Source organism: Bos grunniens, chromosome 18 (assembly GCF_055505025.1).
Source record: "Bos grunniens cultivar Pamir isolate PY7600 chromosome 18, Bosgru_T2T1.0, whole genome shotgun sequence".
In the NCBI taxonomy this organism is placed as follows: Eukaryota; Metazoa; Chordata; class Mammalia; order Artiodactyla; family Bovidae; genus Bos; species Bos grunniens.
The window spans coordinates 51831869-51848440 of record NC_141182.1 but is presented as its reverse complement, the minus strand read 5'-3'; the positions used below and the strand labels follow the sequence as shown (position 1 = coordinate 51848440).

At 44.8% G+C, this 16572-nt stretch overlaps 1 protein-coding gene and 1 pseudogene across 1 annotated transcript; one reads left to right on the top strand and one right to left on the bottom strand.

Annotated features, from left to right (window-relative positions):
• The first annotated feature begins 1795 nt into the window (after nt 1–1795).
• On the top strand, nt 1796–3135 carry LOC147353957 (BRISC complex subunit Abraxas 2 pseudogene; annotated as a pseudogene).
• Nucleotides 3136–5992: 2857 nt separating this feature from the next.
• Nucleotides 5993–8497, bottom strand: TEX101 (testis expressed 101). The gene is made up of 5 exons (XM_086349651.1): nt 8304–8497; nt 8031–8174; nt 7701–7889; nt 6494–6622; nt 5993–6336 (listed from the first exon to the last, which is right to left on the bottom strand). Exons 1-5 carry the CDS (start codon nt 8365–8367, stop codon nt 6101–6103), a joined length of 762 nt encoding a protein of 253 aa, XP_086205777.1. The 5' UTR covers nt 8368–8497; the 3' UTR covers nt 5993–6100.
• Nucleotides 8498–16572: the final 8075 nt, after the last annotated feature.

Here is a 16572-nt window from a genome sequence, read left to right as displayed (position 1 = left end):
TGGACTGCAGCCTACCATGATTCTCCGTCCATGGGGTTTTCCAGGCAAGAATGCTGGAGTGGGTTGCCATTCCCTTTTCCAGGAGATCTTCCTAACCTAGGGATTGAATCCAGGTCTCCCACATTGTAGGCAGATGCTTTACCATCTGAGCCACCAGGGAAGTCACACAAATAAGAAACAAAGTAAAAACATCCCTGTGGCTCAAATGGTAAAAAAAAATTTGCCTGCAATGTGGGAGATCCAGGTTCAATCCCTGGGCCAGGAAGATCCTCTGGAGAAGGGAATCGCTACCCACTCCAGTATTCTTGCTTGGAGAATTCTATGGACAGAAAAGCCTGGCAGGCTATAATCACTGGGGGTTGCAAAGAGTCAGACATGACTGATCTACTAACGTTTTCACTTTCAAAGTAAAAACTAGGAATGTTCAGGCCTGTTCACTGTTCTGTTTATCTTTGTTCTCAGAAAAGGGAAAGAAAAACTCATTCCTCTTTTTTCCTTTTCACTGCAAAATAGGCCCTCAGCAGTGAGAGGGCCAAGTCCCCAACCACTGGACTGGCAGGGAATTCTTATGGCATGATTGCTGAAAAACAAAAAATGGATATGAGAAGAATGTAGCTAGTGGCCTGTGGGTGGTGGGTAATAAATTCCAGGGTCTAGGTCCCATCTCTTTCCCAAGGACCTTAGGAAAAAGCAAGTCTCTATGAAATTATCTTTTCTCCAGGACTTGGAGGAATTTCATCAATTATATGGGATTCCTAGGCTGCTTCAGATTCCTGAAGGACCTCAGTGGGATTTGAGGGCAGTTGGAAGAGGCTCCAAAGTGGTTAAGAGGGATGGCAGAGCTCACAGGGCCTGCATGGAGCCCATGAACACCAGACTGGATCAAAGGCTTCCCAGTGGAAGCCAGCAGGAATTGAAGCTGAGAACCAGACATCAGTAAGAACTTGAACTTCAGCAGCACGAGGGGTGAAAACTAGACAGTCCATCCTTCCCACCAGCACTACTGCAAAGCTGTGGATAAAGAGAGTGGAAAGGAAAAGAAGCCCTGAATTGATTGATTAGAACTGAAATGAGGCTTCCCCATCTGCCTGCAATGCAAGAGACCTGGGTTCAATCCCTGGTTCAGAAAGATGCCCTGGAGAAGGGAATGGCAACCTCCTCCAATATTCTTGCCTGGGGAAATCACATGGACAGAGGAGCCTGGCAGACTACAGTCCATGAGGTTACAGAGTCAGACACGACGGAGTGACTAAGCACGAGCAGGGGATCTGAAATGACTGAGAAAACCCCGACTGAATTTATAACAATTTATTCAAACAGGTTAAGTTTCTTCTTCTTCTTCTTTTAATAATTACTTGGCCCTGCTGGGTCTTAGTTGCAGCATGAGAACTCTTGATTGTGGCCTGTGAGATCTAGTTCCCTGACCAGAGATTAAACTGGGCTCCCTGCAGTGGAAGCAGAGTCTTAGCCACTGGATCACCAGGGAAGTCCCAAACTGATTAGGTTTTACCTACCACCAGGTAGCAGCAGCAGGTAGAATGGGGAATTGCTATAAACAGAAGTATCATAAAAATTAATCATACATTTGAATAGCTTATATATTTATATTACGAAATTAGAAAGTTTGCACACTTGAGTTTTTGGCCTGAGAAATTTGTTCCTGCCATGTCAAGCTTAGTAGCATATTATAATTTTTAAAATACTAAAACTATTCACAGGCCAAATTTTTTTAAATGGTAGCTCTCCTTCATTCACTCAGGAATGTCTTCTGCAACTGTATTCAGCGCCATTAAGAAACCAGCATCAGATTTCCATCATGGCAGCTTCCATTTCAGGCCACACCTTCAGGGCTGTGTGTTTCCACAGCAGCAACAGCAACGCTGACCACCTGCAACTCTTTTCTTCCATTCCTCTCAGGAAGGATTTTTGCTGGGAGAGGTAAGGCAAGAGGAAACCTTCAGCATCAATGACTCCTAAGTCAGCAACACAGAATTTCTGCAAGTAATTGAAATCCATAACCATCATCCTTGTTCAAGACTTTTTAGTTTTTATGAGTATGCAAGCAAAGTTAATGAAGAGAGCTTGGACAGGATTCTTAAAGATCAGAGAAAGAAAGTTATTGGGTGGTACCGATTCCAGTGAAACACAAAGCAGCAGATGTCATACAGAGAGCAAGTGATCCATAAGCAGCTCACCTGCACCATCGGGGTGGCCGACCTCATCTTCCTCCCCTTCAGCTTTATCTCCACGCCAACAATTCCACTCATGCTTTAGAATATGTTCTCTTTAGATAGAAGGTATAATTAAAGGCTATCCCTCACTATTCCCAATCTAGGCAATACTAGCCAGCAAGAGTATAAGGTATCTTCAGTGCCAAATACTTCTCAGAATTATGCCAAAGTTATTAAAGAACATGGTACTGACTTTTTTGACAAGGACAGACTAATGAAATACATCAGGGCAATTTATCAGGTTTATAATGCGCTTCAGGAGAAAGTCCCAGCAGTGTGTGCAGCCGTAGAAAAGAGCGAGTGAGTTGTTGAATCTTGTCAGGCAGAAGTGAATCAATTAAGAAGACAAATCACTCAGAGGAAGAATGAAAAGGAACAAGAAAGATGATTGCCACAGGCAACACTAAGCAGACAGATGCCATCTGAAAGTGTGGACCCCACCTTCAGCCCTCAGATGCCCTATCCAGGGTTCACAGCAGAAGGTCCAAGTACAGCTGGAGATGCAGAGCCCTCAGACCCGCCTCCGCCTAATTCTGATCTTCACCCAAATAATCAAGAAAGTACTCTGAGCCATTCTCACATGGAAACTAGCATCTTTATGCCTCGACCTCAAGCCATGGACTCCTCCAGTTATGCCTCCACCAGTGCTGGACTGACATATCTTGAAAGTGGAGCAGACCCCCTCCTTCCCACAGAGCAGCTGGAGACAGTGCAGAGTAATCAGACGACAGTGATTGTGAAAATTTGATTGACCCTACAGAGTCCTCTAATAGTGAATACTCACATTCAAGGGATTCTTGACCCATTGACACATCCTGATGAGGGCTCCAGGAATGCTCAGACCTCCCAGATTTACCTGAATGCAAGAAACTCTCCAGTTAGCACTGTTTTTCTTAATTGCTAATTGAGAGAGTTTTTGAGGACTTCCTCTTGGGGAAGAACTGCTTTTACAGACCCCTGGACTCCCCAAGACAAGAGTTTTTGGGCACAGACTTTGGAGGAACCTCCAAGGGGCCCATTCGGGGTCCTCACGTGCAGACGCAGTGTGCAAGGCTCACAACAAAGTCATTAAGATAATCAAATTGTCCGAATTCTGGTGCAATTCATGATGTACTGGTAAATTTAGGCAAAGATAAATTTATCAATGCCATTTCTGTTCTTTAAAATAATTTGGAAATTAGAGACCAAGCACAATTAGTCTATAAATGTTCTATAAACAAAAACCTTGTCTCTTGCACTATCATGCCTTGAAATTTACTTTTTCAAAGGAAAACTAGTTTAGCAGCAACGTTCAAAGATTGGAACAAATCAGATGTACCTTCTTTTGTCTGCATGACTTTGTGAGATCAAAAGAGAGGGCTTTGTTTCCACTTGTTTTCTACTAGCCTGCCATGTGTTGTCACTTAAAATGGTTGCCTTAAAAAAAAATGTAGAAATACTAATTACCAGTGAGTAATCATCCAAATAAGTATGTTATAAAATAAATTACTTATTTTTCTTTCAGGGAATTCCAGTGACTGTTATGTTGCACTAGCCATGTTTATGGTCTCTGTTCTGGAGTCTTAAATGAAGGACACACAACAGTATAACAGAAAGGAGTTATGTTCTAGACCTGAGTTTTACAAGGAACAGACTCCAGACACCGTGGATTTAGCCAAGTTCGTACATAAAGGTGATAACTTGTGTAGATCTTCTGACAAATCCTAGTGTTAGTCTTATTTATGGAAGAAAGACATCTAATAAACTGTTTGGGAAGCTTGGTTATTGAATAGAGATTCATTTTCAATCGGAATAACCATACTTTTTTAAGTTACCGTTCAGCATATAGCTGTGGAATGTGTAGAGACTTTCCTTGGGGATGCACTTAACATTTTTATTTACTGCTTCTTTTCTAGTTTTGCCCAGAATGTGTGAAACCACTACAGACGTTCATGAGTATGACATACTCCTGGTTTGGAAAAGACAAGACCCCCTCCCCCATTTATGGCAGGGTCAACCCACAAAGCTAATGCCATGGATTATAACTGCCTTTTCTTTGGACTAGTTACAACCTGTACGAATAAGGAAGTTGTTAAAAAAGCTTAAAATCCAGGTTCAAAGTAGTTTCATTTTACAAGAAAGAAGTTTTAGTCTGACTGGAAATTAAGTGCTCAAACTGCCATTCTTCAGGTAGCTACTCGACAGATTCTGTGTCTTCCTACTCTCCAGTTTCATTGGGCTTATACCACTGCCATTTGATTTGAAATGTTTCAGGGCTTCCCTGGTGGCTCAGCTGATAAAGAATCTGCCTGCAGTGCGGGAGACCTGGGTTTGATCCCTGGGTTGGGAAGATCCCCTGGAGAAGGGAAAGGCTACCCACTCCAGTATTCTGGCCTGGAGAATTCCATGGACTGTACAGTCCATAAGGTCACAAGGAGTCGGATATGACTGGGCAACTTTCACATCACTTCACTTCAGACGCTTTATCTGTGAATGTGTTCCAGTGTTTACCAGCCACCTTCTAGTGGCTTCAGCACCAGTGTGATTTTTTTTTTTTTCTTTTTAAGTGCCATCGCCATCTCCTCTGTTCAGATTTTTACATTCAGGAAAATATTTTCATTTTTATGCCATACTGAAACCTACAATGTATATCTGACAAAGCAGTTAAATGTGACAATAAAAACTTAATCATGAAAAAAAAAAAGAAACCTGTGTCCTATGGGAAATACCAACTTGGCTTTTTTGGTTTATTTAGTTTGTTTCTGATTTTGTGTTTTACCCCAAATAATATTTACCAGTCATGCCTCTGAATGCTTGTAATTTCCCACATTTATATGTCCCCTCATTAAGTTAAAATTTTGTTGGTGTTTCTTCTCACTCTTTAGAGAGATTTACCAAACTGACACAATGGAGAGCTGGATGCCTAAGAACAAAGATAAAATATTAACTTGTGTGGGGAGACTTTAACTCCAAAAGTTAGTTAGAACTAGAGAACTTTCTAGAAAGAACTTGGCTGGACTATGCTATGATCAGGCTCCCTGTCCTTTGTGGGAGGGGTCAACAGTCTGCAATAAAAGTCTTTCCTCCCACCTCCAGTGCAGTTTATTGTATGTCAGTTAAGCCTCAATAAAGCTGCTTTAAAAAAAATGAAAAAAGTCTGTTTCTCTTTACTGTTTTACTTTGCTCTATATAGCTCCTGTATCACGGGAGTCTTTTACAATAACATAGACTTTATGTATTCTTGAGTAATAAGTTAAATAAAAAAGTGTAAGAATTTGAAAAAAAAAAAGTCTCCCCATCCACATTATCGTTTGGCTCACACTCACCAGAACCTATGGAGCCCTAGCTCCATCCTAAGTTCCCTCTGTCCACTGAGCAGGCATTATGTAGGCCTGAAAAGGAATGATTTAAAGTGGGCAAGGAACAAACAGGATAGGGGAGACAGGGCCCATTGTAACTGAAGAACTGGAGTCTGATTTTTCTGACACACCTCCCCAGGAACTATTAGAACCCCAAAGCACATGATTTTGGCCTTACGACTGGGTTGGGAGTGTTCTAGAGGAGGATAATGTTAGTCTCCTGTCTAGCCAGCAAGAGAAGGAAGTCTACTACAGTGAAAGGAATACCAGACTTTATGGCTTTGTCCATAGCTATGTAAGTGTAAGGAATTCACTCAAGTTTTTGAGATCTTTGATTCCCTTTCTGCAAATGTGTGGGTTGGACAGCACAAATTTTAAGGACCCTCTTCTTAGCACAATAACACCACTTCTAGACTTGAGGCATACACAAATCACAGCAGAAACTTTATTAGAAATGTCAAATACATTCACAGAAGCTACTCTTCAAATCTCCACCTGCTCAAGCTGCCGATGATCAGTCTGAAGAGATGATTAGGGACCAGAAGCACTCCCTCCAAGGATGAGCAGTAACAGCATCAGCAGTAGCTTTAACTTCCAAACTGAAGTGTGAAGCCACGTGGCCCCATTGTCAATCTTTCGGGTCGAGATGGACATGGAGGGGCAAGTTTCCTTCACCCACAGGGGTCCTATTTTAAAGACCCCAGACATCAGCCTGCAACCAATGATCGATGTACAGCCTTTGATCTCCAAAAGTGAGTTGACATTTCCTGTGGAACAAGGATGGGGCGACACACAGATGTTTGAGGAAATCAGAGAGGAATCCAGTCCTCACCTCACTTCTGGAACTCAGTGTCAGAACCTCTTAGGCTACACGCAGATGCCTGAGGTTTTCTGGCCTCTGAAACCATCAGATGTTCAGCTTACCTTCAGAGACCTGAAGTTTCCCCTGATAGCATCGATCTGTATTGTTGGGGCAGGCAACAGAGGGAGCATTCAAACAGGACCCCAGAGCCAGACAGGTTGGGCAGTGGAGGCTTGTTGTCCCTTTGGTTTCTGAAGAGCGAAAAGAGAGAAAGTTAAGGATGTGTCCTGCCTCTGGAGTTCTCTCTCCTTGCTGCCTTCTCTTCCTCGAGTCTTTCCTGCTGATGCCTCTCTACTCAACGCCTGTTACTACCACCTCCCCATCCCTCTCCAACTGATTTCTGTGTTGTCAGAACACAATCCAACATGACTTCCAAACTTTGTACAGGTGTGGAGGTACAGATAAACAAAGGACACAGTTCCTGCCATCTAGGAGCACTGCCCTGAAAGAGACAGACATGTAAGTAATTTACTACCATACAACTCTGTGGGCACTGTGGCCACGGTATGGTACCAAAGAAATGGAAGAACGCTGAACTATCTAAAATAATTTGGTGGAATTTTTTCCCAGAATGGACACCTCAGTTGAGATGGAGGAAGAACAGAGGTTAGTTGTGTGAAATGGGGGTTGCATGAGGGTAAAAAAGCCAACAGCAAGGACAGTGGCCTGAGACCTGGAAGTGTGAGCTGGCTTGGTGGATTTGGAAATTGTGAGAAATCACCAGGTGTTGATATTCAGCTGGCAGGCACAGACAGGCAGGGCTGGACTGTTTTTTATAGCCAGCATCCATTCTGATTGGTCAGTACCATCTCCATTGTTAAGTATTTTGAATCCTGCCCTAGCTAAAACACAATAAATGAGAGAGGGAAGAGAAGAAAATGACCTGAAAAGGTAGGTGTGGCCAGGTTACTGTAGACTTTGAGGACAAATGCAGGAACTGAGCTGTGGCCACATGGCAATGGGGAAGCTGGAGCAGTTAGACCGCCACCAGCCTGCTCAGAAACCTCCACTGACATCTTATTGCTTAATAAACCCCAAATCCACTTTACACTGCAGCCTTCACTGATGTCCTCTGCTCAGAGTACACTGTTTACAGTACTCCAAGGTGACAATTTAGAAAAAGAGAGACAAGCAAAAGGTCTGAGGTCCTTTTGTGTATGGCCCACTTGAACCTAAACCAAGTAAGAACACAAAGAAGGAAGCCTCCCGTTTTCTTTTCCGGAGTGTATAGAGTTTCCCTTAGCACCCATCTCTTCCCTCGCAGGGTACCTTCTTCAGTCTCTTGTATATTCCATATATCATATAATCCCTCTCTGTTATTGCAAAAGGGATCCTCGCAGTAGTTACTGTAGGAGATTGCAGCTAGACTGGGGGCTGCAGTGTGCTGGATAAACGTTATTGCCGGTGTCCCATCCAAGCTGCAGCTCTTAGTGGCCAAAATCGCTGTCTTGGTCCCTGCTGTGAGACAGGAAGGAAAGAAAGTGGGTGGGGACGCTACTGTTTGGCCTGGGGAAGGTGGAACAGTCTTAACATAATGAACATAATCATCTCCCCCCGTCCCCTGCCCCCACCAGCCCAATTGCCCCTTTCTCATTTTACCAGTTTTGATCAGCAGGATGGTTTCCTGGCACAATGTTCCATTGTCACAAGCTTCAACTTTCTCTGAGGTCCAGTTGAACATGTTTGTTGCATCCTCCTGGATACCCATGAATGTACCCTTTTGACAAAACAATTTCTGTGCCACTGGGGAGAAAAGGAGATAAAGATGAGCACTTGTCCTTCTCTGCCGGAGCCCCAAATCCCTCTTTTTTCACCAGAAATCCATCCTCCTTGACCCAACCACTCCCCCACCCCCACATCTCCAATACATACTGATCAAGGTCGGGGCTCCTACAAGAAAGAGGAGCAGCAGACCCTGAAAGTGACAGGCTCCCATGGCTTCTTTTAGAGACGTTTGGAAGAACTGATCAGGATCTGTGGTTTGATAGACATGGACAGGAAGCTTTTCAGCCACATGGAATAAGATAAAATCTAAGCAAGCACCGACTTAAGGGCAGAGCTTACTGGTATATATAAAACGATGACTTCTAAAGTCAGTCTGTCCCGATCTAGCTTGTGAGTTTGGGCAACTTAACTAGTTAACAAGCCTCAGTTTCCATAGCTGTACTTCTCAGACTCGGCCACCCAGACCAATGAGCTCAACAATCCGTACTCTGCAACCTCTGGAGCCATAATCCGGCCTACAGGTCCCTTCTCCCTCAGACTCTGGAGTCCAGATTAAAACCTATGCCCTGGAGGCTCAGGTCTCTCGGCCCCCATCTTCATCCGAACCCGGATTCTGAGGTCTCAGCCTGGTCCTAACTAAGGATCCAGGAGTTTGGGTTCAGCCACCTTTTCTGGCAGGACGCGTGATTCGGGGTACCCAGCCCTCTCCCCCTCTCAGATCAACGAGGCCAAGACTCCAGCCTTCGCCCTGCTAGCTCAAGGAGTCCCGCTCCCACCCCAGCCTTATCTTTACCCAGGACCCAGGAAACTGGGTCCCCAGTCTCTCTTTTTCTCTTTAAGGGACCAAAATTCCTCCTGACTTCCAGATAATCTCACAAAAATATACTGGTGCTGAAGTAACGCCTTGGAACGCTACACTCTCGCAACCCGGCCTTCTCCTTCAAGCTCCCCGAGGCACGGAAGGCGGGACCTGTTTCACTCGACAGCTCATTCGAAGCCCCATTGGTTGACACAAAAGCATCTGATAGCTCATTGGATGAGCCTGGAGGAACCCCACACCCATTGGCCTACTCCTGACCGGCTTGGAACATACACATACGCAGAATGGCGAGTGGCCTGTAAGCCGGAGGACCGAGAACTCGCTGGTCTTGGCAGTGCTAGGCCCGCTAAGTGCGGGGGCGGCGCATCCCCAAATGACTTTGCTTAAACTTTTCTGTTTGATCTACAGAGTTATACTTCCCTAGCCGCACTAGGAAGGCAAACCTTTGGCTTTCATCCCCCGAACTCTTCTCCTAGCCCAAATTCCTGTCATGGTACCAGCTTGGCCCGTTCCCAGCATCCATCCGGTGGCCGTATCTGTTGGGAGTCAACTTGGTCCCCTCACTCTTTACTTGCAGTGGTTCCTGCTCAGCTCAGGCCTCGTCCTCTGTACACACCAGGGCGCCAGCCTCCTCCGTGGTCTTTTGGAAGACTGAATAGAGGGATGCTGGCTTCAGCGTTATTTCTGGCACCCTTGAACGGCAGAATGCCATTGTAGCTAACTCACATATTGGTGTCAGTATCATGAACAAGATGCATCATTCAGATTTCTTGTTTATGGCTGGAAATCATTTTATATATATATATATATATATATATAACATATATATATACTTAAATATAAGTTCTCTGGATGTAACAAAGATGCCATATGTGTTCTTTCAGACTTGATACTGTTTCTATGAGTTTTGTGGTATAAATGAATATTTATTTTTCATAGAGAAAATGCCACAGTAAGAATGGTGTTGGTAAAACTCTTAACTTTATGTGAAAATATATTAAGAGCTTCCAGTTGGGGACTGTTAACATTAAGAATATAATTATTAATATTGTTATTCATGTAAATATTAGAAAGAGTTAATATACATAATAAGAGAGCATTCTGGTCCAAACACCCTGCCCCTCAGGACCCAGGAATCTGAGCCACACTCCCTTATTTTGGGGACTCAGGCCTCCAGAACTCACTTCCTCTGATCTGTAACAGTATGTGGTTTTCCTGGGTTATTGTGTAACTATAGGTCTGGAGCAAGGTCTCAGATCTTGGCCACCATTGCCAGTGCGGGACCAATGAGTTAGGGGGAACTGGAGGGCAGAGAGGGTGGTTGGAAGCTGCATAGACACCTGCTTGGATCTCCAGAATCTTGTCTTAAGACCCTTATCCCTTCCCATGCCTCTGAGTAGCACTCACCCTGCCTCTTCAGTTCTAGCCCCATACCTGGCATTTAGCAACTGTAGTGAAGGTCATCTTAAATAACACATTGGCCTGTTGATTAGTTTGCTGAGGCTGCCATAGCTAAGTACCATGGGACTGAGAGGCTGGAAGACTCTTTCTGTGTGAGCTTTGGACATTGTTCCATGTATTTCTCCCTGGAAGGTTGTTTGCACCCAAATGCACAAGCTTCAATAAAGGGCTTCCCCCACGCCGCGCCTGCTCTATTCTAAAGTAAATTGCCTGTGTCTGCTCACTTAGCCCTGGTAGGGAGACATGGCATTTTACTTGTGTGTTTTAAATTAACTTTTGGCATGATTAAGATGGCCCCAAACCACCTCTGAATAAAGTAACTAAAAGCAGACATTTTAACAAGAGCTAGTGCTGCTTTAAAATGTTAATCACTGATATAAATATAGTAAATCTTTCTTTGGGTTCAGTTTTTAAAGCCATCAGTAACTCGGTAGAAATTCTTTTTTTTTTTTTTTATTTCTTTATATTTGTCTGTGCCAGGTCTTAGTTACCACACATGGGATCTGTTAGTTTCAGCATGCGGTATCTAGTTACCTGACCAGGGATTGAACCCAGGCTCCCTGCATCAGGAGGTGGAGTCTTAGCCACTGGACCACCAGGGAAGTCCCCATCCTTCTCATATCCTGGGAATTGTAGGTGTTGGTCATCTCGGGTAGGTTCTCAAGACGTAATAGGGAGACCCACAGTGTTGCTGGCTTCAATGCTCACACACCACAAATCTTGGATATTGAGGTGCCCGTGCTTCTGGCAGTGAGCCAACTTGGTCCCTTACCCACCCACACTGGGTGAGGTTACCCTGATGGGTTTAGAGATGGAAGGAAGAATAAGGATCTGTTCTTTAAGAATTGAGAGCTCAGGGGATCTTTGAGGGCTGTCAGGGTAGGTTGTGCAAGAGCACTTGTGCTCACTGGCTCTCTCTGGGATATGGGCCATGCTGTGCTGGGAGTGGTTCAGTGGTTCCACCTGGTTCATGAGAGTCAATTTTCAGTTTTTCAAGCCAGTTGCTAAATACAACCACTATTAAAAATTAAATTTTGTCAACTTAAAACTAAATTATGTTGAAGCAAAGGTAGGACTTCCCTAGTAGTCCAGTGGTTAAGAACCTTCCTGCCAATGCGAGGGGACCCAGGTTCGATCCCTGGTCTGGGAAGATTCCACATGCTTCAGGGCAACTAAGCCCACGTGCCACAGCTATTGAGCATGTGCACTGCAGCTACTGAAGTTCGCACACCCTAGAGCCTGTGCTCCACAACAAGAGAAGCCAGCAAAATGAGAACCACGTACACTGCAACTAGAGAAAGCCTGCTTAGCCATAAATAAATAACATTTTTAAAACAAAGGTAATAAATACTCAAAAATCATCACTTCCTAAATTATCTACTATTTTACTATTATCTATGCTCTTGAGGCTATTTATAACTATTGTATTTGTATGGTGTGTGTGTGTGTACACAATCTCTCAATCGTGTCTGACTCTTTTATGACCCCATGGACTGTAGCCCGCCAGGCTCCTCTGTCCATGGGATTCTCCAGGAAAGAATACTAGAGTGGGTTTCCATTTCCTCTTCCAGGGGATCTTCCTGACCCAGGGATCAAACCTGTGTCTCCTGCATGGTTATTTCTTCCCAACTCCATAGGCAGGGACATCGTGATAGCTTGAAATCAGCCACAGTGGGAGTATTTACACCAAGGACATTGGCAAATGCTACAGATCAGAGCTTTTATTTCTCCCTTCAGGGAGGCAGATGTTCATTTACCAGCACACCATGAGTGCACGTGGCTTTGTGTTCGAGTGTGGATTTATGTAGAAAGGAGCTCTCTCCCGATGTGGGGAGCGAACTCCGCCCGTGACAAAGGTCATGAGGAAGGAGGCTTGACATACGCAAAGGCGGGATCAAGCCTCAGGAGTCTCCCTGGAAATTCTCGAGCAATCTACCCCCAAAACCAGAGTCTGCCTACTTTCTGCTTTGTGCTTTCACCTACACCTCTGACTTTACGGGGGGCTGTCCCCCACTACCTCTCTCTGAAAAAAGAGTTAGCTTACAGCTCCAGTTAATAGTTCCTGCGTGTGACAGTGTTTCAACCTACAAACTCCTTTGGAAGTCCTCTAGCCTGCCTGAATAGGTTTTTTCCGGCAACATGTGATTGTTCAGAGCCTCCCAACTGTGAGAGGCAGGAGATGTTCTAAACTGTCTAAACACAGATTGCTTTGAGTAGTTAAAAGATTGATTAGAAATTGTATTGGTGAAGGGTTTTTCACTTGTTGGGCCAATGTTTGCTGCTAAGTCTCCATATCCCTTACCTACTGTGTCCTTGGCGGTGTATTGATTGATATAATGGGTGTATAGAAATGTAAGTAGTTGCCTCAATGTTTGTAATCTTGGACCCTTGAGTTAATTCTTTTCTTGATTGAGCCCACCTCACCTTTGCCCTATAGGAATGCAACTTTCTCCAATGCTTTTTGGAGGCTGGTGCCTGACTTTAGAATAATCACCTTTAGAGAAAAATAAGTTTCTTAAAATGTTAACAGGCTTCCTGGCCAGAAGATGATGTAAATCACCTAAACTTTTGCATATGATAAGTTTGAAAGCCTGACTTCGATAAGGATCAGGAACTGCTGTCTTTGCATGCCTCTACCCCTTCCCCCATTATCCTCTATGCACAACTTAAGGTATAAAACTGCTTTGGAAAATAAAGTATGTCCTTTTGTTCACCAGAATTTGGTCTCCCCATGTCGTTCTTTCTTTCACCTTCTAGCTGAACTTTTCCTCTGAGGCAGGGAAGCTCGTCAAGCCTACTAATTTTGCCTGGGCTTCTAAGATCTGACCGGGGAGGCCTTAGCATCTCCTCTCCTTCGGGAGAACGGGAGGACGCCTGCGGCCTTCGTAGGTGACGTAAATTCCCTGCTTTGGAATTTTATTCAGCCTCTTTTCTTCACTGAATTTCTTCGCTGAGCTATCCTTATTTCACCACTCTTTATATCCTTAATAAACGTTTAATTAAGCAGTTGTTTCCTGATCCTCACCAACGCCGTCCCCGCTTCGAATTCCCTGGATCAGCCAGGGCTGGTCCCCGGCACCCCCATTTCAGTACTGGGCCTTTTCATGCCAGTTATAAATCGATGAAGTGCATGGCACCCCTCGCCCTAGATGTAGAGCATTTGTGGTCAGAGCAATCCTCTTTGTTATATATTGTTGCAATCATATGTTTCAAATACATGGAGGAGTTCCCTGGTGGCTTAGTGGATATGATTCTGGGCTTTCACTGCCATGGCCTGGGTTCCTAGATGGGGAACTGAGATCCTACAAGCTGTGCAGCACAGCCAAAAATAAATAAAATTAAATAAAACATATGATTACTCCCAACTCCTGCACCATCCTTTGTGGTTTCCCTGGATCCAGTATTAATAATTGTAATCAGCTCTCCCCTTAATAAAATTCTACTTGTTACCCAACTTGGGTGAACAATTTATTTCCTGCTACCAGGTAGCTCAGTGGTAAAGAATCCATTGCCAATGCAGGAGATGAGGGTTCAACTCCTGGGTCAGGAAGATCCCTGGAATAGGAAATGACAACCCACTGCAGTATTCTTCCTTGGAAAATCCCATGGACAGAGGAGCCTGGAGGACTTGGCAAGCTATAGTTCATAGGGTCACAAATAGCTGGACACGACTAAGCGACTGAACCTGAAGCCAGGACCCTGACCAATTCAGAAATTTGGATCAGCAGTGGCATCCAGCAACAGACAAACAAAACTGTATTCTGGGATTAGGTTTCCACTACATGGGAGAAGCACAGGGATGACCACCTTGATGGAAAAAGATAGGGCACAGGTGAGAGAAGTCCTGTGACAATTTCATAGTTGGTCAAGTTATCACTGGGGTAGCAGTGAAAGAAGTGCAGATGGAAAGCAAGGTGTTGGGAGCTGAAGTGGGTGTGGCACTTTGTTACTACGGCAACAGTGGTGCTGCACAGGTTGACTGGGGAGTCGGCTGTTTCTTCCGATGACCCTAGTGAGCAAACGTGGGGGAAGAGGAGCAATGGAAAGATAAGATTGTCCAAATGGAAATGTGATAGACAATCAGAAAACTCCCTTGGCAGAACATCTCTTGTTTCCAGTCACAGGGCAGATATGGCTGAGGACCAAGCCTAAGGCTTGAGTGAAAGGGTTGCAGAGATGCACTGCCAGGAAAATGTTCAATGTTGCCAGTCTGTGTTAAGGGAGTGTGACTCTCAGATGTGGGATAGAGACCACTCATAGGAAACTGCTTCTCCTCCAGACCCACAAGAACGAATTTCTAATGTAGTCCAAAGAAGCACAGGACTTGGTTTAGCATGTACATGCCACACATTGAGAGCGTTTGAGAACCTCACCAGTTTGCACGGGCAGGAATCCCAGAGCGTGTGTATGAGCAGATTCTGTGCCAGTTATGGCCTCTCAGCTCCAGATTAGCTCTTCATTGCCCTGCTGGATCCTGCAAGCAATTTTGTTCATCTCCAGGCACAATGTTAGGCTTTGCCAGTAGAGGGTGGTAGAGGGACACTGCAGGCTGAAGAGCTTGTCTTCTGGCCCCAAGTAAGGAGGTTCCTCCCTAGATGAACTATTCTCTTATCTTTGTCATAAGCTAAGTCGCTCAGTCGTGTCCGACTTGGTGCGACCCTATGGACTACAGCCTCCCAGGCTCCTCCATCCATGGAATTCTCCAGGCAAGAATACTGGAGTATGTTGCCATGCCCTTCTCCAGGGGATCTTCCCGACCCAGGGATCAAACCCCTGTCTCTTACATCTCCTGCACTGGCAGGCAGGTTCTTTACCACTAGCGCCACCTGGAAAGCCCTGTGTTCTTTAGGCTTAGTAACCAATTCCCTCTTAATCCTCACCCCGTGTTTCTAGATAATGATTCTTTCTTTCCTTTTTGGCCTTATGGATCTTAGTTCCTGACTAGAGATGGAACCATGTCCCCCGCAGTGGAAGCTCAGAGCCCTAGCCATTGGACCACCAGGGAATTCCCTCATGATTCTTTTATTTTTAAATATTTCCCCTTTTTAATATTTATTTTTATTTATTTTGTTGTGCTAGGTCTTAGTTGCAGCACTTGGGGTCTTCAGTCTTTGTTGCAGCGTGTGGGATCTCACTCCCCGGCCAGGGATTGAACCCAAGCCCCGTGCATTGGAAGGGCAGAGTCTTAGCCACTGGACTCTCAGGGAAGTCCGATAATGATTCCTTATACTAACTGGGGTTCAATCCCTGGTCAGGGAACTAAGATCCCACGTGCTACGTGGCCAAAACAAAAACAAAACAAAAAACTTTACCTGTTAAAATTAGCATGTGGTTCCTGACACATGCCTGGACTCCGACTGATACCGATTCTAAGGGTGTGAGACTAGACAGGACCAAGGGGAAGGCTTCATGGGGCCAAAATCTTTCACAGGGAATATAGGAGTGGAGGTATTAGTTCAAGCATCTGGGGATAGAATTACTACTCTATTGGGTTAGTGAGTTAACTAATGTCTCCATGCAGTGACAACAAGTGAGCTAACTCTCTCCAGGTGACCTGGCTGTTGACTCCACTCAGTACCCAAACCCACAAAGGCAGAGGCCAATCTCAGCCTGTTATGACATCTTTCTACAGCAGGACTCTTCAGGACATATACCCAACTCTCGGGACTGACCTTTCTCCCCACAGGGTAATACACTCTGTGGATGCTGTTCTGCCTTCCTTGTCCTCACTGCTTCTGTCAACACTGCCATCTGGGGACTTAGGAAATGTCTGCTCTATTGCTACAGGATCCCACGAAGTTTTTTAAAGTTAATTAATTAGTTAATTAAATTTCTTTCTTTTTTTTTTTTTTGCTGCCCTAGGTCTTCCTTGCTACATGGGCTTTCTCTAGTTGTGGTGCACAGGCTTCTTATTGCTGTGGCTTCTCTTGTTGCGGAGCATGGGCTCTAGGGCATGTAGGTTCAGTAGTTGTGGCGTACAAGCTTATTTGCCACATGGCCTGTGGGATCTTCCTGGACCAGGGATTGAACCCCTGGCCCCTGCACTGACAGGTGGAGTCTTAATCACAGGACCATCAGGGAAGTCCTCCCATGAAGTATCACTTCCAACTAGAGGACATATTTTAAGGCAAAGGA